This window comes from Stegodyphus dumicola, chromosome 5 (assembly GCF_044657685.1).
Source record: "Stegodyphus dumicola isolate Sdum_Otavi_A_Nest chromosome 5, ASM4465768v1".
Lineage (NCBI taxonomy): Eukaryota > Metazoa > Arthropoda > Arachnida > Araneae > Eresidae > Stegodyphus > Stegodyphus dumicola.
Window position 1 is genome coordinate 144,607,300 of NC_140772.1, and position 23,348 is coordinate 144,630,647.

Here is a 23,348-nt window from a genome sequence, read left to right on the forward strand (position 1 = left end):
AATTGTGAATTTTATCTCTTTAACTGTTTATTTTCTTTAATTTATGCATTTACCATATATACTATAATATATATGTATATTCAGAACTGGTTGAATGACTGAATAATTAAAACAGAAATTAAAAACTTATAAACTGAAACTAACATTCACTTTACAATAAATATTTTCAGGTTAGAAATTAAAAATTTCACATTTTGTCACTCGAAACCTTTAGATCAGTTTAGATAAAGGTCAAGTTATATTCATTATCTGTTCCAACAAAATACTCAAAAATATTTTTGCAAATTTACTTTATTTAATCATAATTTTTATAAAAACCGGACAAACTGACAATTAATTCAGATCACAAATCTAAAAACCGGCTTGTCTGGTGAAAACTGGCTTGGTGGGAACAATGGATTAAAAATTTAAGGGAAAGGTTCAGTGTGACCTTCACAAGTAGTTTCCAAGGCTTTGTATAAATGAAAACAATCACCATGTGGAAGAATCCATTTTAAAATTTAGGGAAGCTCGTTCTTTGAATGCAGCAAGGAAAGGAAATCATGCAAATATTTTTTAAATCTTCAAAATCAGGTCCTAAAAGGCTAGGAGATAAAATAGGAGAGGGGGGAATACATGAAGAAATACGGTACATTGTAAGGGTGAAATGACAAGCTCAGAGCACAGATATTTTTCTCTAATATTTAAATGAAAAAGAAATAAGCTATAATGAAATTATTAGAAATGTAAATGTTCATTAAGAATTAAAAGTAATTCTTTTCTGACAGACGTCTTATTTCCAAATAAAATGGCTACAGTATATTCAGATCTCATAATAGTGTGAAATTAATAGTGTAAAATCTAAACTTTTTTAAAATCAGAGAAATTTAAAAATACAAGTAAAATTTCCTAACTCATTTGAAATCACAGGATTTGGATATAAATGCAAGTCCTCTAATATTCTCATTAAATTTCACTCACTTAAAAAGGTTAAATCACAAAAAACAAACCATTTTTAAATAAATAATTCTTATTCGTATATTAAATTATTACATTCACCTCTTGACATACAAATAAAATAAGCGTCTGAACCCCTTGACATACCAATAAAAAAATCTGATGTGTACACCACATGACTTCCTGGTACGGAATATTAAATTACACGCATTTTTTCTTGCATTTTATTTAAACTTATTAGATTGAATTAAACCTACTTCGCCGACAGTGCATAAACCACAATAGAATAAATGCATTCTTTAAAATTCACTTTGTTTACCATAGCGACACTCTGGCGCTAGGTTTACTTAACAGTATTATATTTCATTCACATTATAACTCAGAATGCACAAAATGTATATCATTTAAAGAATTATCTAATCGTTGCTACATGTTCTATTCAAATACTATAATAAAGCTAGAACTATGTATAAAAGAAATTAAGCAAACAAAACAAAACAGAAACAGTTTTTCACAGACGATTGAGTATTTCTCATTTAATTAATTCAGTTCTCACTTTGCGAGAAGGCAAAAATACATAAAAACTCAAAATATCTACATTAAAAATTACGAAGTACTAAATCTCAAGAGTGATAACAAAAGTGATGGCTTATGACATCATAGTTTTTGGGAATGGTTTTTAATGCAAAATATATAAAGTAATTGTAGGTACTGTGGAACATATGAACACTATTAGTTAAAATTGCTCATTTATAGAAATAAATCAAGTGCACAGCCAAAATTTGGTACATAACGACTTCAACTGAAAAACTAGTGTTGTTCATACATTATTCTTTTTGTTTTGAAGTGTGATCCATTACTAATTTAATTTAATGATGATTTAATTTTACACAGTCAAAAAAAAAAAAAAAAACCTGAAGATTGATTAGGTGAAAATACAGATAAACTGCTTAGTATTTTTCTGTTACTTGTATTATAATATGGGTAATTCTATTTTCCTGTGTTTTTGCCTCAGATTAAATGATTTTTAGTTAACCATAAGCATGTTCCACAGTATTACCCCAATACACCAAGAGTTTAGTAGTCCCCTTGAAATATGTTTGCCAGCTATTTGATCAAAAGAAACTAGAGGGATTAAATTAATGCAGAGTAAGAACCAAAGATTTGTTATGAAAATGCTTTTAATAAAAGCAATATGCAAGGAAAACAAAGAATTTAATAGGAAACATTTTTAAGGCTTACAAAAATAACTGATTATGTTTCTTACTGTATATTTTTCTGGACATCTGATATCTTCATCAAGAAATATCCTTAACTGACCAAAAGGAGACAGCTGTTCACTGGTCATGAGAGCTCTAAAAATACAAATTATATACACTTTAACACTTTCCTGAAAGGAATAAATAAAAAAACTTCTACAACCAATGTAAAAACACTATAACATTTCATTACTTATCAATATGCAATTACAGATGCTTTAGCAAGAAACTTAGAGAGAACAAAATATTAACTGTGGATAATCTCACCAAAACTGACATCAAAGCAGAATAGCACTGAAGTAATTTAATTTTTATTTAAATATTTTATAAACATTTAAACAAAGTGTGTGGTCATGTGAACATCTTTGACAAGGTACATTATTTTGCTGAAAATCATATTTACCTGCTCTGCTTAACTATCAAATAATTCTAATCCTAGAGACACAAGAATCCAGTCAGTTAGTTTTCCCACTTTCCATTAACAAAATATATTAAAAGAATGTCTGCACTGCCTGTTACATAATTATTACATAACAAGTTCTATGAAATACATGATGCTAGAGTGACAACCAATAAAAATGTCCAATGTTCATTCCTCAAGTGAGTAATACAACATACATAAATAAAGATTAATTTTTGTAATCAAAGCAAGGTCTCTTCACAAGATTTCTCAGATGATGTAAGTTTTCAGCTCATTTTATATTACATAAATATAGTTAAGAAATGAACTTTGATCACATCCTTAAAGTCACTAAACATACTGAATGCTGATGTTAAGAATATTCTTTACATAGCAGTAGCCAGAATGATGCCACATGCTTGGAACACTCTATATCTTTTAAAAGCACACAATTCATTCAAATCAAAAATTTTATATGCTGAAGATAAATCCTCTATAATTTTCTACCTACACCTTTCAAGCTACATATGTGACTCATGAAAGCTGTATTAAATGATGAACAGTCTTTATGGCCATCATGGATCATGATATTCAAGGAACCACAAGGAATACACAAAGGCATTCCATAAAATTAAGTTTTTTGAAAACATGTTAATGATGAAAAATTTTTAAGCACCGTTTCATTGCTTTATGTAATTAAAACCATTGCTATAAAAAAGGAATTACATGATGGCTTAACTCATTATAAAAATGCTTTAAACTAAGGCATTAAAATTTTTGCCCTTATGATACATTTTATATTTTTATTTATTGTAATTTATTTTTCCACCAATCCTGCCGATTCTTCTAGAACATATTTCATGATGCTAGCTATATTCTGCTGGTTTGTAAGCAGTTAACCCCCTATAACAAAAGGAAACGATGAAATTCAATCTATTTAAATTATTTTACTTTTTCTATTCTCCAACTTTTAGCAAGAAAACATTTGTATTCCCACTTTTCTTCTAAATATTTCACTTCTAAAACATCCAGAATATGCAAAATTTCTCATCTAATACTTATTCCGAAAAATGGTTCAAAGCTAACCAAGACCCTTTTTTAAATTATAGCAATGAAAAGTCCAAAAAGTACCAAAACTATAACTCCTCATGCATCTAGGCATCATTGCCTTCATCGAGGCAATTCTATAATTCTTCAGAAAGAACTGCATCGCTGCTGAGACTAAAAGTTAAGGCTGCACTTTTTTATCTAACTTGCATATTATCCCTCGTATATGGTGTTTTTTGGGGGGGGGCAAGCACACTAAAATGAAGCAGACAATCAGTTGAATGACAAAAGGAGACAAAGATACTAAACACAGATACCAAAAACCAGGATTATAATGACCATATGGCAAAACTTTCAAATTGGCCCTTGTGACAGCAGGCACTTTCATGAAAAAAGGATGACAATTTTATACACCAGGTCTGAGCATTCTATGAACCACAGGTCACAGAGCAACCCACTTCAGTTTCAGAAATAAGGTAAAAGGCAAATATGAAACAAACACTTGAAGAATATATAAAAACATTAATTGAAACTAAATAACAATAACATTTTTGTTTGATTACAAAGTTCCAGTCAAGAACACACATTTTTATTTTTAAATTTAAATTGTAGTATAATTTCAAGAAGAAATTGATAAGTTTGGCAGTGCTGTTCTATAATTCTTTGACATCTGAGAACATTAATACTGTTAGCTCAATTCTCCTCATGCACTCTGAGATGTTCAGTAGTCCAAGAATGACTTCAGTAGCGAAAAAAATCGGCATTTTGTTCAACTTATAAATGCAAGCAAATATTTTCACACACAAAATTTATTTTAAGTAAGAACAGGCAGAGCTTAAACACCAAAAATTCAGATGCTTTTGTTATTAAAATGTTATAAATAAAATTCACTTACGTTTGTTTTTATACGTAAAATTGTAATTTAAATTTTTACGTTTAAAGTTTAAAGCATATTAGAATTATTTTCTCAAACAAACTTATTATTCACCCAAACTGATGGTTTTAAAATGAAAACACCATTTGCCCAAAACATCTTAATACACACATTGTGGTTGATTTTAACCCACAGCCAAAAAAAGGTTGCCAACACCTGCTACACATCATTCCAAGTCAGTTCCACTAAACAGCATTTTGTATAGCACCTTTAATCTTTTGATGTAAAATTTTATGTTTTGAAAATAAGCTTTATCATTTTTGCATATCTACTGCTTCTAAATTTTGTAAATATCTGCAATTAAGATGTTTTTTCATATTAAATCCATAGTTGTCTTCGAATCTTTTTAAATTGCATGGGCCTTTACCAGCATAATAGGCCACAGGATCACTTTGCTCAGTTCTGTCCCGATTTTCATGGAGATCAACCCCCAAGGGTAAGGCCTGAAGACACTCCTCTTTCCCAATCGCTGTCGCTAAGCCACTTAACAGGATTTCAGCTCACCACATATTTATAATGTCATTAAGCCACACAAACATCATGCCTCCCAGAGGATTCAAACCCAATGAAATATACAGAAGCCAGGACTACTAAATATTATACCAATCAGGGCAGCATAAACCATATCATGATGTGACACTGATGACTTTTATATTTAACAGTTTAAAAATCTGAGCAGAACTTTGTTTCATTCATCACAGAAATCAAACTACAGGATGAACAATGCAAATCAGGGGCAGCTTACTACTGCAACATAAAACACATATCATACAAGGCTTAGAATATATATACTTTGTCAGCATCTGCTCAAGGAGCCTGTAATCACTTTACAGAAAATTACTAAAATTTTCAAATTAGCCGAACTTCCAAAACTGCGCTGACATGGTATGTCATAATCATCTCAGAAATTAAATATCTCGGTAAATTTCTTTTCCTACCTGAGTCACACTATTAATGCCATATTCTTTATAATGAGCGTAAATCTTTACTAACATAATCATAGGGAACAGGGGCATGTAAAGACTTATATTTTACAATTTTTATAAAATTTGTTTCAGAGTTACATTTTAAGTAAAAAATAAAAGCTTAAAACAGCTGCCTTTTACTTAAAATAAGCCAAAAAATTTTGTTGCACACCAGTTTTATGAAACTGAATATAATTACAACTAAAAGTGTTTAAAAACAACAGATATATTCTTGATAATAAGGAAAAACTCAACCATAAAAATTGGGGGGGGGGAAATAGCTTCTACAATCACTTCTACAAAAATTAAGTCGTTACTGATCAAATAATAGCAAATTTATTGGAATTTCTCCCTAGTACCAAATCACTCCACATATGTACTCCATCTTTAGAAGATTTGATTATAAACTTTCCATTACCCCAGTCCCATCAGTCTGAAAATCGTTATAATCATATAAATCAGACATTGCCATAGTAGATACTTCAGGCATATATATATTATACCAAATTGTAGCAAAGATACTAGCACAGAAACTCAATATATGACTCAACATCCAGAAAATTATCAACAATGATTACTCAACATAAAAAAGGTATCTCCGGGTTCTCTGCCAGCCACTTCATTAAAGAAAATAGCAAATTTTTGGTTAAATTCTTCACCAAGCATCCATATTCAACAATTAAATGCGACAAGGTCAAAATCATACCCAAACCCTCTCAGAGTTCTCTTACTTTGTCTCAGAGTTCTCAGAGTTCAAATTACTTTATCTGCATTCTTTACACAACTTTTAATCTAGATTAAAATTTATTTGTATAGTGTTGCTTATTACATATATCCTTTCCTTGAACTTCTGATTTTTGTTATATATTTTAGTATCTTCGGATTTTACTGGTTAAGTGCATAGAAGCATTAAACAATATTATTTTTAAAAAATTCTTTTTAAAATAATATTGTTTAATTCTTAATTTTTAAAAATTCTTAATTTTTTTAGTTAAAAATTTTTTACCTTTAGTTAAAATGCAATCTTGCAGATAGTAAACTATTTACTTTTTAATTATTATTTAACTCTGAATTAGAATTTTCATAAAATCTGAAATTCCCATACAGGAAATTCAGATATATTACTGTCGTATTTATAATATGTTATTGGCCATGCTTAGAACATTGCCATCAACAATGTGCAAAATTTGCTGAGTTTTTGAAAATCAAAGTTACAGCAGAATATACCCAATATTTGTACATCAAATTGCTTTTGCCAATAAAGGTAAAAATATGACATTTGACACATAAACACTTTAAAATTTTGGTAGCAAATAACTTTCCTGTGCTACTGCAACCGTATTATTACATAAAACTCTTTTGAATTTAAGGAAAAATAATTATGTAAAAACCTATATAATGTAATTTTTTATTCAAATCCTGGATCGCTACAGTTATATTTAAGAATATTTCACACTTTTCATAATTATAAAAAATAAAATTTTAAATTCAGTTACAAAAAATTGAACCAGATTATTTAATTTCCATGTTTGAAATCATATTCAGAGACCATACACAAACTGAACACAATGTTTGCATTTATACATGACGAAGATAATATATAAGTTTATAAAAAGGTTTCTGATGTTAATATTGGGTCATCTGAAAAATTCTGCATTGTTCAAATTGAAGTATGTTTTCTTATTATTTTATTACTTCTGATACTGAGTAACCTTGATCAAAGTGGACATGTTCAAATACGATCTTTTCTATTCGCATTGCATAATTCTAGAATGTGCTGGAGGCCCACCAGCGGCCGAGCGGTAAAGTCGCTGAACACTGGTACTTCAATCCGAGGTTCGAATCCTGCGAACGGGCTGGCTGCATGGGTGTTTTCGTGGTTTTTCCCATGTGTAACGTGTATACGAGCCAGTTTCCCTTAGAAAGTTCTACACGAAGGCATCCCTCCCCTTAGGCAGATAGCCCTCGAGGCTTTGCCATAATTAAATAACCTAACCTAGAATGTGCTGGGCACAATTTTTTTTTTTTTTTTTTTTTTCCCAGAACAGTGCTAAGAACAGAGAACCTATAAGTTATTTTTGTCATATTATGCTCATTTATTTTAAAATGGAAAAAAAATGCTAATTAGATTGCCAGCAAAATGTGTGCTGTTTCTTATGACACAGTTCCAAGGTAGTTTGAGAACTACAAGCCTGTAAATTTCAGCTCTGAACTATGCAACACTACATGAGAAAGATCATAAGGTTAGCCAAAATATCTCTTTTGGTTAGTAATACCAAAAGGGGACTGCATCCAAAAAACTCAATGCTTTGTGCACGGAAAGACTACAAAGAAATTATATACTACAAATTGCTGCCACCAAATCAGACGAATTCAGAAAAATACTGTTTCCAAATGGCAGTGTTAATATAAAAAAAAATCAATGCAAAGAGCCTAAAAGTGACCAACCTTTCTATCACAACTATGATTGGCCCAACATTTCAATGAATGTCAGACGAAAACATACTGAGCATGGATGAGATGTTTTGTGTCATCCATGCCCATATTCAAGACCTTGCCCTCTTGGATTTGCATCACTTCAGGTTACTTAAAGAATCTCTGAATAGCCTGCAGTTAATTTTTTTTTTTTTTTTACATTATTTGACAACATGTCAATAACTTCTTTTAAGAATGATCCTAATGACTTTTTAAAATGTAAATTTTTCAGGTGCTTGAGAGATGTCACAGAACCAAAACAAAAATTATAGGGACAAAAACTCGGAATAAAATGATGCTAAAAAGTTCAATGTAGGTTTCCTATGTTTCTGCTCAGTTTCATTTGTATTTATCATCAGAAAATTTTAGATGACCCAACAGATTAACTGATAAGCACTCTATGCAAATTGTTATAAGTATTATTCAACATAATGCTTTTCAAAAATGAAATTTTATTTACAAAATCTTACAGATCCCCTGTACTAGAAAACACTGGAAGACTTTAGTATTGGCAAACAGCCAAATCGTAGGAGTGTTTGAATAATTTAAAAATGAAAAATATTTCTAGTTTGACTTTCTTTGTATGAATATTATATCATGATTCTAAAATAATAAAACTTCATAATTAATGAGATCCTCTCAGCATTTGAAAGCTTATCAATTAATTAGATAATTCATTCAGCATACAATATGGATCAAAATTGAAAATTAAAGTAGGTTACCCTCTATTAAACCACAAAAGAATACCACTGAATGACATTTCCGAAGGAAAAAAATCACCTCAAATTATTCTAATATATATTTATTAATAAGGCATCTCAAGGCAAATTGACAATGATGCCAAAAATCCCAAATTTTGAAATTAAATATCTTAGACAATTTTTGTCATATTGGAAGTTAAGCTTGTGTTTTATTTTTCATAACAGGGATATAAATTTCCTGAATGTAAGAATTACAGACCCCAGGGAACTGCATAAAAAATACATTTTGTATCATTTGCAAAATTCAATTTTTTGAACAAAAAAGAAAAAAAAGGGGGGGAGGCTAAAGCATGAATATTCATGTCATTTAAAACTTTTTTTTGTAACTGGAAGTAGATATCCTTGATTAACAGTTGTGAAAATAAAGGCTGTGTAATCACTTTTCTGGACATGGTTTTTATGTGCGTATGCATTTGTGTACATGTGAGTATTAAATGTTCATTTATCAAGAATCATTTGTCAATTTTTTAATTTTAAAAACCTATTATATTAGTAATGAAACAATCTAATTTTATACCTGCAAAATTAAATATATACAATAAATTAAGAACTCATTTACCTTAAGAATTCTTCAACATGCCAACAACTTCAACAACATAGATTCTTTAGTGTTTTTACCTTCAACTTCTTGGCAATGCAAGGTTATAAATTTTGGTGCATAACGCTTAACCACCTGAAAAATTTCACTTTGAATCAGCACGTATAACATTAACTTTCTATGCATGCAACAGAAGGAAATAGTATTAGCCTCGAATCCTTTTTTATTCAAAAGGGGAAAATATAAAACTGTCTGAACAAAAAATTAATAAATATTAATAAATACTATTAAATTTGCCCCTGGGATCGACTAAGTCTCATAGAATTAAATGAAAGATGACTTTGAAAGTTGAATGCTACAGAAATATTTTAATTTACCTTTAAAATTTTCTCATAAAATTCAAAATTTAATCTTGCAAATGAAGTACTTTTTTGGTATTATATTCCCCCCTCCTTTGTTTTAAAACAGCTGATGATTTATTTTGATTAGAGCTATTTTAACCTCACTCAAACATGTATAATCTCAAATGTATCATAATTCTGTGTGCATTACATCAATAATATAATAATTTCATTCACAGACAGAATATAAATATTTAATACATCTTACTCCTAATGTTTCTTGTTTCTCTAGTGGATTTTTTTTTTTTATAATTGTTATTCGATTTAAAAGCGCAATTTTTTGTCTTCTAAAATATAAGCTATTATTTGAGGCATTATGCGTTTGACATATAAAATTAAATCCTTAGCTGGGTAAACATAAATATCTTCATTACTTTTCTTATTCCAAATTACTCATTTCTACATCAGGCACTTAATATTCAGCCTTAAAGCAGTTCATTCATTTTTACACATCTAATTTATAAATGCTTGATGAATTTTATTAAAAATATCATTCCATCATTTCTAGACACAATATAAAATTAGGAACGCAAAACAAAATTGTTTTTATATGTGCTTTCAACCAATTTTTAAAAGTTTTCTGTACTTAAATCCTCATTACCACGAAAGGGAAAAGGAGATGCAGCAAAATTTGACAGATTGCAAGGACAGATTTAATATTCTAGATAATATTTCATATATCCTCAAGAGAACTTTTGGGAATGTCCAGAATTTGCCAACAATAAAATAATAATACTACAATTCAAGCTTTTTTAATGAACTGGATAATACATCACTTTTTTTATATGCCATGATGAAGTATCATCCATGTAGTATATGTCATTTCTATGTCCATATGATTAAAAGGGGAAATAACAGACTCAAACTTTTAAAAAGATTGCCTGGCATCACTTGGGGTTCCTTGACTGATACTCTTTTGACCTCATATAAAACTTATGTCAGGCCTGCTTTGGAGTACGGGGAGTGAACTTGCAAGCCACTGCCTCCAGAACCTGTCAAGAAGATATTAACTTGATGCAAAATAAGGCACTCAGGATTATTACTGGTGCAGCAGGTTCCATTCCAATTGCTGCCATAGAGATTCAGACTGACACTGAGTCTTTAAAATTTAGAAGAGAAAAGCAGGTTTTAAAACTCCCTGATAAGTATGAAAGATCGAATTTGAAACATTGGAATAAGTATTCCCCCCCCTCAACTGAAAACATACAAATCATTTATCACTTGTGTTGAGGAACTCTGTACCCTATATAACATCATGCCTACTTTACTCCACCCTTTTCAGTTTGGCCTCTCTCTTCCTACTATTAGAGCTCCTACTTATAATCTTGCCATCGGTATGTATTTTGACTCAAGATCCAACTTTGTTTAATATCAAATTTATTTCACTTTATAAACACATACATATTAATGTGACTATTTACGTGTATAGTATAATGATCAAATGATCCATACATTTTAATGATAAAAAGCATTCAGTATCTCAGTAACGTAACTTAATTGCTGCTTACTTAACTGCTTAGAACAGGAATTTTCCGATCACAATATTCAAATTCAAAAACAAAACTGGTTGCCAGGTTCAAACATAAAAAAATTACAAAACAAACTATTAAATAATAATAAAATCGAAATGCTAAACTTAACAGGAGTCACAACATCCTCCTTAAAAACGAGCCTTAAAAGCAATGCAAATTGAAGCAGTGAAAATGTATACATATATAATACACATAAACTTTAATGAAAACTTAACAGGAGTCACAACATCCTCCTTAAAAACGAGCCTTAAAAGCAATGCAAATTGAAGCAGTGAAAATGTATACATATATAATACACATAAACTTTAACGAATGAGATGAAATTGAACTAAGAACTATAAATGTGTGAATATAAATATAACAATACAGAACAATAAACACACAAATAACATTATAATTATCAACGTCTAAGAAAAAGTCAATAGCAGTTCATTAAGTCCATCCGTTCACCAGGCACTACTTGACGACCGTTTTGAATTACCTTTACATCTTCTGGAATTTCACTATCACAAGACCCAAGCATTTCACCCAGGCAGTTTTATGACTTTTAATTCTGACAACTTTACCAAGACTAAATTTTATTGGGCTGTCAGAATTCACATGGCAGATATTGCTTGCTACAGACTGACACGGGGGGGGGAGTCCCTATTCTAGAGCAAAACCATGTTTCCCACAAAATTTTCAGCTTGCACTTTTATTATATTCATATTTAAAGTGAAAAAAATTTATAACTGTAAGTAAGGATTTAGCTGCATCTACCAAGAACACAACACCAAAACAGATTCTCAGTATTTAAGAACAATATAATCCTCCTCCTCCTCCCTTTTATTTTTGATTTGATAGTTATATTAAGATCAACCAAAACCTCAACCTCTTAAAAAAAAAAAAAAAAAAAAACTTCAAATATACATATTATTAAGAACTTATAAATCATCTTTGAATGAAATTATTGAAAAAAATTATTATTTAACATACTTGGAAAAAAAAATTATTTCCTGCAAGATACCAAGCATTTTAAACAGTTTTCCTAACAAGTGAAGCAGAAACACAAGTATTGTTAGACACAGAGACAGTTTGCTACAATTTATTCAAATATATCCATCTCTTAAAAATTACAATACAAAGGTGGTTTCCATTACAATTAATACAGTCTTGCTGCATTATATGATATAATACACACCCACACTGAAATCGCAAATTTGCTATAGACTTTGAAGAGCATTTGTGAATTCACTGCCCACTTACAGCAGAAGTATTTGTGCATTTTAACATTTATTCCAATGATGTCCAGTTTGCTTATTATTTTACATTCTTTTTTTCCCACAGAAGAATGCTCTCCTCATGTACACAGTGATCTGTTTTCCCCTTAAACAGAGATTAAACACAAACTCGGCATTGCATGTAACTTCAGCACTTGTGTATCAACCCTGATCACAGCTGCCTAAGAACTGTTGCAACTTCAACGTACACTCCAAAGAAATACACCAATGTAATAAAAATCCACAGTTTCATTATGAATCATCACAATAAAAACAAATGTACTCAATGGAAACTATACTAATCAGAAAAGTAAACATTGACAAAACTACAAATCCTTGTGTCAAACACACATGTGCTACTCACATACCCGAGTTGCCATATAAATACATAAATATTTTCAGACAACATCGTCAGATGCTATAAATACTTTTTTATAGTATGCATATTGCCTCATTAATTCTCTTTAGTGGATTTTTGGTAGAAGGTGCAGATAATCAGAAAGTACTTATGAAAGTTTGGTACTTTTCCGTTTTGCCGGCGCAAGTGATAAAGTCGCCAATAATGGTACAACCGATGCCAAACGGAATATTCTCGCTGGTAACCTTTTACGCCTCATTTTTAAAACAAGTCGCAGCATTTTTTTTTTTATCAGATTGATTGTTTCTTTCAATACTGGCATATAATTACACAGAATTTTTATCAGATAGTTCAGTTTTATGTCTAAGGCCATTTTCGGTAATTACGTCAATTAGGATGCAATCACAGCACTTACCCGAAGCCGAAAATATAGAAAAGGTAAAGTCAAGGGTTAAATTCATCTATTCTAATGAGAATGCATTAGCGAAGTAAAGCACTGCGGTTTTACATAATTTATGAGTAAGCTATTTGTACGAATTGAAATATTTCTTGCATTTAAACTTGTGTTCCAAATTAAGATTTAACTTGAAATTAATGTAGATAATTACTGAGAGCATTAGATTTTTGTAGAGTATTTTACGTGAGATGAGATCGCTTGGGGTCATGTGATATGAACCGGCGATTCAGGATGTTGAACCATGAAAGCATAGTAAATTCTTAAATTAATGTCTTTTTACAAATTTATTGTCTTTATTTATTGGCTTTTTATAAAAATTTTAAGCGGTATTAAAATGTTTATGCCTGCAAAATAAAAAATTCTTAGAACTAACATTTTTTTAAATATTTTTTATGTGTATACTGTATGTTGTCGCCAATAAAGTCTGCTTGGCGAGATTTGCGCCGGCGAAACGGAAAAGTACCGAAAGTTTCACAAAACATGCTGCAATACAGAAACCTTAATCAGGAAAAATTTATGCATTAGCATATTTTAGCAGAAAAAATATGGTCAAATAATGTATATTTTGGACTTGGACCATTCAATAGGGAAGACCTGACTATTTAATGTTTCCAGATCAAGAAATCGATATTATTATACAATTTTCTGACTGAAATAATGAAATTCTAAAGCTTCAGAAAGAAGATAAAAAATTTATAGCCCTTACCAGTAAAAGCACCCTGAGCCAAATTTTCAACAGTTCTTGTGGCTGTAAAAAATATAAACATATTACAAAATCCTTTTTTTTTTTTTACTTGATACATTAAGAAATTCAAAAATAATTATAATCTCTAAAGTTTCTAAAATAGTCAAAAAGAACAAAAGCTAAAAAAAAGATATAAACTATTAATCTTTTAACAGTTTAGCTTATCATAAAGCCCTCTGTAAAATTGCCTTCTTCTTTTAATTTTTTATACACTAAGCTGATATGGATGTTATTAGCGATATAATAAAATAATAAATGAAATAATAAAAAAAAATATTTAAAATAATAAATGAAATACAACAAAAAAAAATTAAACAATACAAGCTGAAACTAGCTCTGTATTACTAAAAATAAAATTCATGTTCCAACAGATGGTTGGCCGATCAACCATGGAACATGGACGATTTAGCATCCATGATTTTAAGTACACAAAACATAGCACTCCCAAAAAATCATAAAACCTCGTGAAGTTTTTGACAAATAAGAAAAAAAATCCACAAAAAGATTTATTAAGTTTATAGTGGCTGAAATTATAAAATAGTACCAATTACCAAATTGAACATGATTAGAAGTACGGGCAAAATTAAGTGAGTGAGGTTTTTGGCGCAAAACCAAAGATGATTATAACGCGCCAAACACAAGGTGGGATGATCGAAACTGATGAGATTAAAATACAATAAATAAAAACAGGTGAACAAATGTACAAAATCCAGAGGATGAAATCATATAAAAACAAGGTAAAAGCACACAATAAAATCAAAGACACAATGTTCACAACAAATTGCATTAGGTAATAAAAGCCAGTCTCTTCTAAATAATAAAATTAATTACAATTGACCTCTCTTCCGATTAAACAGTCACAGCTATTAAAATATTTCTGACGAAGACTATTAAAACATAGACACTCGATTAAAATATGACGGACAGATACACAAACATTACAATTTAAACAAATAGGCTCATTTTCAGCTTTCAGAAGATAGTTATGGGTCACTCTAGTGTGACCAATTCTGAGGTGAGTCAAAAGAACTTTCTCCTTACGATTTCCAGCAAAATACCAATGCTCAATTCTAGGCTTTACATTTTTTAACTTGTTACGAAGCTGAACATCCCAAATTTGCTGCCATTTTTTTTTTTCAGATCTTCCCCTTGATGACACAGCAGATGTCTCTAAAAGGGATAAGGTGACTGGACAGTTCAACAGCAGATGTTGCTACAATATCTGCAAGCTCATTTCCCTTTATTCCCGGGAACCCAGCAGTACAGGATTTCATATATTCGAATTGTTAAGTTTATATGAATCTTGAGAATATCCACTACCACAGGATTCTGAGTGTTGGGAAAAGCTTCCAACGATTTAAAAGCACTATATGAGTCTGTATAAACTATGAACTTTTTGTGGCAGAGCTTTGAGATGTACAAAAGACCATAATATATTGCAGTTAGTTCAGATGTTAAGACAGAAAAAGCATGGTGCAAGCGTCTGCCCTCAATATGATCTTCAATTACAAATGCCATCCCGACATGATCTTTTGACTTGGATCCATCTGTATATAGTGGAAGAAAACTGCTATATTTATGCCTGTGGTCAGCAAAAAGTTGTGTGTAAACGATGTCGTTAGCACTTGCCTTCACGTGATGATTGAAAAAATTAAGAAGCTGGATCTGTGCATTTTCCAAAGGTGGGATTTCTAAATTCTGCACTGCTTGGGAACACATATCAGACAGGGAGAGTTCCTCAATGATAGGGTGTGCTGTTAAAGGAAAGGTATGATGGACATGATGGACGTGTTTCAAATAAAGTGCTACACACATTATCAAGGAAGCACAACTTGTTAGGTTGTTCAGGTTGCGATAAAATATTAAAATACTGCAAAAGGGACAATTGCTCACGCCTCAGATAAAGTGATGGTTTGTTACAGTCAACATACAGGCTCTGGACAGGAGAAGTCCTGAGAGCTCCTGAACAAATATCCGCAGAGCTTGATGGTGAACAGAATTTAGTTTTAACAATACTGATGACAGAGCGGATCCGTAAACAACTGAGCCATAGTCCAGTCTAGAGCAGACAAGCGCTCTGTAAATGCGAAGCATACAGCAACGCTCTGCACCCCAGGAGTTCGCCAACACTTTCAAAATATTTAGTGTTTTCAAACACTTCTTTCTCAAATTTAAAACATGAGAAAGGAAAGTCAATTTTCGGTTGAACGTCACTCCTAAAAATTTTACTTCAGGCACAACTGGAATAATTGTACCATTCAGATATAACTAAGGCACAGGATGGAGACCTCGCTTCCTACAAAAGTGCACGCACAAAGTTTTCTGTTTCAAAAATGTAAATCCCTGATTGTCTGACCATTCTGGGATCTTATTCAGAGCCATCTGTAATTGCCTCTCTACGTATTTCATGTCTGCCCCTCGACAGCTAATCTGTAAATCATCAACATATAGAGATCCCAAGATGGTGGGAGGAAGTTCTTTTAATACACAGTTTATTTTTAAAATGAACAGGGTTACACTAAGCACACAGCCTTGAGGCACACCCTCTTCCTGTTCAAAAACATCTGACAAAACACAGCCAATCCTTACTGGAAATGTTCTAATGTTCAAGAAATTCTGAATGAAAATTGATAGGTTGCTGCGCAAGCCACTCTTGTGAAGTTCCCGAAGTATACTGTATCTCCATGCCTTACCATAAGCTTTTTCAATGTCAAAGAATACCGAGACTAGGTGACTTCTTCTTACAAAAGCTTTTCGAATATGTGTCTCGAAGAGAAGCATGTTATCTACATGTTCTCCTCTTTCGGAAACCGCTTTGATAAGGCGATATAATATTATTCTTTTCCAAGAAGTAGACTAGGCGGCTGTTTACCATCTTTTCAAACAGCTTACATATGCAACTCGTAAGGGTTAATTGGCCGATAGCTGGAGGGATTTCTTGGATCTTTCCCTGGCTTAGCAATAGGAATTACAACAGCTCTCCTCCATGCACTGGAAAAAGTATGCTCCTTCCACACTTTATTGTAAAGAATGAGAAGGGCAATCAGTGAGTTATAGCACAGATGCTTTAGCATTTCATAATTCATGCCATCAAGACCCGGAGAAGACCTATGTGTCTGCTGCAACAAAGCTCTTCTTAATTCAAGCAAAGTAAAATCTCTTTTATAAGACTCAGATTTGAAAGAGTTGAATGCGATGGAATTTCTTTCAGAGCACTGGATAGAGAGAAATGCAGGTGAATAGTTTCTCTTGGAAGAAATGGCAGCAAATGTCTCACCAATAGTATTCGCAATTTCTTCTATGTAGCTAATCACTCGGCCATCTTTTCCCAAAAAGGAAAGTGAGTGGTCTTAATATATTCTGCATGGTTTTTGAACTTTTTCCCAAACCCGCTTACTAGGCATAGAGGATGTTATTGATGACACATGTGAAATCCAAGAATTCCTTTGGCTCTGCCTTCTTACTTTTCATGCACTTGCTTTGGCTCTTTTAAATGCTATGAGGTTTCGCAGAGTAGGATATCTACAAAAAAAAAAAAAAAATGGTATACAATTCTCCGAAGTTCCCCTCCCCACACACACACAAAGCATTCCTTTTTTAGGATGCAACCTCCTTCTTGATGTTACTATCATGTAACATTACTGTATAGAGCATTACTTGCATGGGCAAAATTTCTGTATTTAAACTTCTCAAACCATTTTCAACTGTGTAATCAGAAACAGCCATTTGAACGAAACCTATGCCATAGCAAGATAGAATTACTTTTTCCCCTTATATGAAATAAATATGAGCATATGACCAAAAGGAATTGGAAGAATTAATACTGATGAGATACTGTTTAGCTAATAGTAGAAAAACACTCCTGTTTAAAAGTGAGCCGTTTGTCAGGTCATAGTCTCATATACTTGAATGAAGTAAAAGCTTTTAATTATTTGCTATTTTATATATATTTAAAATAATTTTTTTTGTAATTACATATATATATATATATACTTAAGGAAATAAGAAGAGAAATTGTAGTTAGCTCACCAAAAAGTTACCAGGAGCTGTGGCTCCAAGAAAAAGTTCAACACAGTTTTTTAAAAAAACAATGACATTGAAGGGTGAAAAATTAGGCTACAAGCAAAATAAAATGTAAATTATAAAATGCAGTAAAATACAATCGTTGGATACAAGTTAAAGGCAAAAAATACATTAAATACCTATCGATGTGACAAGTTAAAACATATAAAAAACCAATCGATGGAACAAGTAAAAACAAATAAAACAAATAAAAACATATAAAAATTATAAAGCGGAAAATGGTAAATTAGCTCAATTCGAGGTCCAACCTGGCTTTTCAAGGGAAATTTTTGGTTAAACGTCAAACCAAGCTAACACCATTATGTGTTTCGCCGAAACAGACAATTGAAACTTTAGTGTTATGAAATTTTTAATTAATTAGATAAATTGCCCTAAAAAATTTTTTTAGTCTCAATTCTCTGTTCCAATTTCCCGACGCGTCCGCTCAAAATGACACATTAAGGTGTAAAAATAGAAAATGCAACTCCGATGTACAACAATAATAAAAATAATAATAAATAGCGGTCTGCTATTAGTCAAAATATACAATAACTTACGGGCTAGACCTGGCACCTTAAAGAATTAAACCTTTATAAATTTAGAAATCTGAAATTAAATTTAAATGAAATCTAACAGTGTGGGTCTTGCTAAGACCATGAAAAAAATTTTTTTGAAAAAGAAACATAAAAAACAGACCTGTAGCTATGCAGTCTTTTCTATCGTGAAGCATAAACTGAAAGGGGTTGTAATTCCCCTCTGTGTCTTTCAACGCTCTCCTACTTGTCGTGTGACGTAAGAAGGGGTAAACAAAGTCACTGGGCAACAGCCTATGTGATAAGACTGTCCGCTGGCGGGAACTCACCCCAACAAACTAAAGGGGGGTCGAAAGACTTGGAAAAAGTTCAAAATGGCATCAGTCAAGTTGTTTTAAAAATAAGAACTGCCTCAAAAAGTGAAAATGGCTAATTCAGCTAAAATTACTTAACATGGCCACAAAAGTAAGAGTAAAATGGAAAAAACAGTCATTAGTTAATAAAAGTCATAATTCTTCAAGCTAGAGAGCGATCAAGGCCTCAATGAAAAACGAAAAGGCCCGTTTGTTAATAACAGGAGTAGAATTGGCCACATTTTTAATATTTGGTTTCAAAGACATAAGTCCACACAAAACAGACATAAATGAATATGAGAAGAAACATGACCTTCTAGACGCAATGAACTTGTTACTACTCGATAAAATTATTTTCAAGTGACTGCAAGAAAAAGGTTTACCTTTTAAACAACAAACCTTCTGAACAGTAACTATAGAAAGTACTGGGTCTTTCCCAGATTTAGATTGAAGACTCCTTTGACGTACTTACAGTATCCAGCTTATGAGACTTACAGTTGTCTCATCTAGTCACATTAACTGATGATTATTTCAATTTTCAGGGTGTCATTCACATAAACATTAAAACACAGTCAAACTGACAAAAAAGTTTAAAATACTGCAGTGGTTTGTAAATGTTTACTCAGCTGTGAGAAACGTATGACTGCTATATGTCTAAAGGAGGCATTCCTTTGTAAAGGACATTCTGAAATCACTGGCTGAAATCACTGGCAAAGTCCGTAATCCAAACTCGTCGCGACTTCAGCGATTCTGGATTAGGGGTTTTTCTGGATTATAGATCATCAATTTAAATCTGGTAAGATGGCAAGCAGAAATTATACAATTAAAAATATTAAACCGTAATTTATGAAATAAAGAGCAATTATGATCTAAAGGGTATCAAAATTTACAAAATAGCTTAATATTTATTTGTTTACTTTATTAAACATTTCTTTCAATGTAAGTTGTTTGCTTTGTTTTTTGTGCTAGATGCGCATGCGTAAACGCATTACAGGCATAAAGAGAAATTATGATCTAAAGGGTATCTAAATTCACACATACACACACAAAAAAAAAAGAGAGAGAGAGCTTAATATTTACTTGCTTACTTTGTTATACATTTCTTTCAATGTAAGTTGTTTAAGTTGCTTCATTTTTTGTGCTAAACACGCATGCGTAAATGCATTACATGCATGCATAAAGCATACAAAAAAAAGTTTGTGGCTTTGAGGTCCGGATTATAGATCATTCCGGATAATGGACTTTATACTGTATTTCAGTTACCCTCATAAAGAAAACCATGAAAAACTTGTTCAGTGAGCCCTAATTAAAAATCAGACTTGGTCCAAGTGAGGATATTTTAGTAGGCTTAATCTTTCAGCCATTGGGTAGTCACTCCGTGGGAGATATAAGTATTAAACAACACAGTATATATTTGCTAAGAATTTGCCACATGTAATATGTATTCAGAAATCAAGATGATCAATTTATGTACAGATGCATCTGAAATGTCTAAAGCTGTTCTTTATTTTTTAACAAACACTAATTAGTTAAACATCAGTATTTAAAGCAAACAAGCAATGAGATTGCAGCACTGAAGCATGTAAGTAAAAATTCTGCCTTTACAGGTATAAATAAAAGCTGAATTTTTGAATTACTACTTCTCCCCCCCCCCCATTATATGCATATGTGTATTAAATGGCAAAAATATAGATAAAATAAAAATCTTCATTATTTTTCTTTATAATTTGAAGCATCTCTGTCTTAAAATGGGATATAACTCCAAAGTACAATCCATTATCAAAAAAGGAATCTGGCCATTAATTCCATAGCTTTACAATCATATTATTTCCCTATACATTTACAGACTTAAGAGTATATCCCTAGTTACAGCAAATTTTTGTCAAAGTGCTCAGGTGAAATAAAATACTTGAAGAGCTGGCCTCCATCAGTACTGCATACAGATGGAAATATATCCAACACAATATTAGGAAGGGATTGCAAAGCCACCCATTTAAAAAATATAGATATGTATTTACATATGTGTAAAATCTGAAAGCATTAATATGAAATAATCATTTTATATTATGCCCAAAGGGGCACTTTTTTTTATGTTTTGTAAGTTACCTTTATTAAATATCATTTTCTTCACCCTTAACCTGTAAAATTATATTCAACAGCAATATTACAAAAAAATTAAAAAAGAGGATATCGAAAATCAGAGTTTCCGATGCACAGTGTCGCGCGCTGAAGATAAAAACTTTTTTACCCCTCCCCGTACAGTGTTGCCATTGCTTGCTTTGAAATCATTGATTTTGTTAATCAGAAATTCATTTAAGTTTTACAAAATAGGAAATACATGCTAATACTAATTCCAAATTCGGGCTTCCAGATGCCCATATTCGAGTGGAGGACTAAATTATTTAAAATTTGATGCCTCTAGGTACCATTGTTTTTTCAGTGTGAGAAACATACATGCATTCATGCAGATTCTTTATTATTTAATTTCCTTATTTATAATGCAGAGCTCTAATATTTGCTGGCAACAATTTGAAAAGTGAAATGCCGTTTAGAGTGAACCAATGCAAAATGGCAAAACAAAATTAATAGTCCTTCTGAGCAAATTTCCCCTTTGGGCTTAAAAAAAAAAAAAAAAAAAAAAAGAATCTAATTAAAGAATGATCAACTACTGCAAGTTCATGATGTTCATACTTTTAATCTCAAATTTAAGAAGGCATAAGTTTAATTCTAAGTCAAAGCACAATCTAGCAACCTACATATTGTAATGCTTACTCATAAGAAAGATTTTCAGAGATTTCATGCAAACCATCTTGGAAAAATTACTGAGATACTTAATATGGCAAGCATTAAATGAAAAATTTTATCCATTTAATAAACTGTCAGTCTATATTTTACTGTCACAGCCTCTGTGCAATGAAAAAGAATAAATTTCTAGAAGGTTACAACTTAAAATTTCACATTAGCTGATAACTTAGGCACTAATTTTGTGTGAATGAAACACATTTATAATAGCTGTTCTAACCACAGTTTGTGCTAGGCAGTTTGCTACCCAAGTGTAGTCTCTATGGTTCCAAAATTCTGTGACTCGATGCCTTCATAAATTCTATAAATTTTGCCACTCTGCTTCCCATTGCCTCCCCTAAATTCTAAAAATTTTGCTACTCGATGCTTCTCAGAATTCTAAAAATGTTGCTCCCCCCCAGTGCAACCACACAGGTTGCACCTGCTCTGGTGGCGGCTCTGGTTCTAACTTATTACACAAATATTTAATTTGGTTGAGGTTAAGATAGGGTCCTCCATAGATATCTCCCAGAAATATGCAGTAACAGATCATTATTTTTTAATAGCACTCTCACGTTGATAAAGTACAGAACTATTTCAGACAGTTTCCAGAGCACAAACAGCACAGGTTAATTGAAAATGTCTGGATAAACCTCAATATTCATGATCTGCCTCACAGACACCAAAAACCAGCTCATTCTTGGCATTCTTGGCAACATAATGAAATTTTGCATACTGTTACAGGAAGGTGCAGCATTTTCAATACTTATATGTGACTCACATTACCAAACCCAACTTCCTCTTTACTTTACCAACATTGGTATGGTTAACAACCGAAGAATATTCTGAACTGACTGATGATTGGAAATTTATTGATAATGTGATGTACAGATTTTTCATGCATACTACTTTTATAGTACATGATTTTGATTTATGTTACTAAAGTCAACCGCTGTTACATTAAAAGTCATGCTTCCATGGGCAATGCAACCAGTGCAGTCACACCATAAGCAGTTTTTTTTTTTTTTTTTTTTTTAAATTTAGAAAAGCAACTTGTAGCAAATCTACAGATGGAAAATTTTTTTAGAATTTAGAAGAAACACTGCCAGAATTCATGCATAGTAAAATTTATAGAATTTAGAGAGGTGCTGGATAGCAGAATTTAGACTCGCAGATACCGCACTTGGAGAAAAAATGGTTAGCTTTGATCCTGATAATGCCACTGATATTACAGCCAAAATTTTCCACTGGTAGATATCCCAATACTTGTGGCCAGATAGCGCACTTTAGATAGTATAAAATTGACTGTGACCAGATAGCATAAAATTAATCTGGGAAACAAAAACAAAACAAAATCATAGGATACTTATAATACAGATATTTATGTCACACTACAGAGCATACCTAAAAACAAGAAATCCTTTTCAGATCACATCAGATAGCCTATTTGTATAATATTTGGTACTAGCAATAATAGCTTAATACTTATGATTAAGAACAGGTACCATATATATCTGCGTATAAGTCGATCCCTCCCGACTTTTGAGAAAAA

The 23,348-nt window shown here is 31.6% G+C and overlaps 1 protein-coding gene across 7 annotated transcripts in view; it reads right to left on the reverse strand.

The window, feature by feature from the left end:
• Window positions 1-23,348, reverse strand: part of LOC146997260 (inositol polyphosphate-5-phosphatase A-like) — a 202,156-nt gene that overhangs the window by 133,779 nt on the left and 45,029 nt on the right. For 2 of the 7 annotated variants that reach the window (XM_085816255.1, XM_085816253.1), the window contains exon 3: window positions 2,179-2,291. The exons of 1 other annotated variant lie outside the window; for it this stretch is intronic. In XM_085816255.1, the coding sequence (XP_085672381.1) occupies window positions 2,179-2,291 (113 nt within the window). Of the gene's footprint in view, window positions 1-2,178; window positions 2,292-9,336; window positions 9,451-11,229; window positions 11,280-13,280; window positions 13,524-14,028; window positions 14,071-23,348 lie in introns of those variants that run through there. 4 more of the 7 variants (XM_085816256.1, XM_085816257.1, XM_085816254.1 and 1 more) reach the window with 4 other exon arrangements.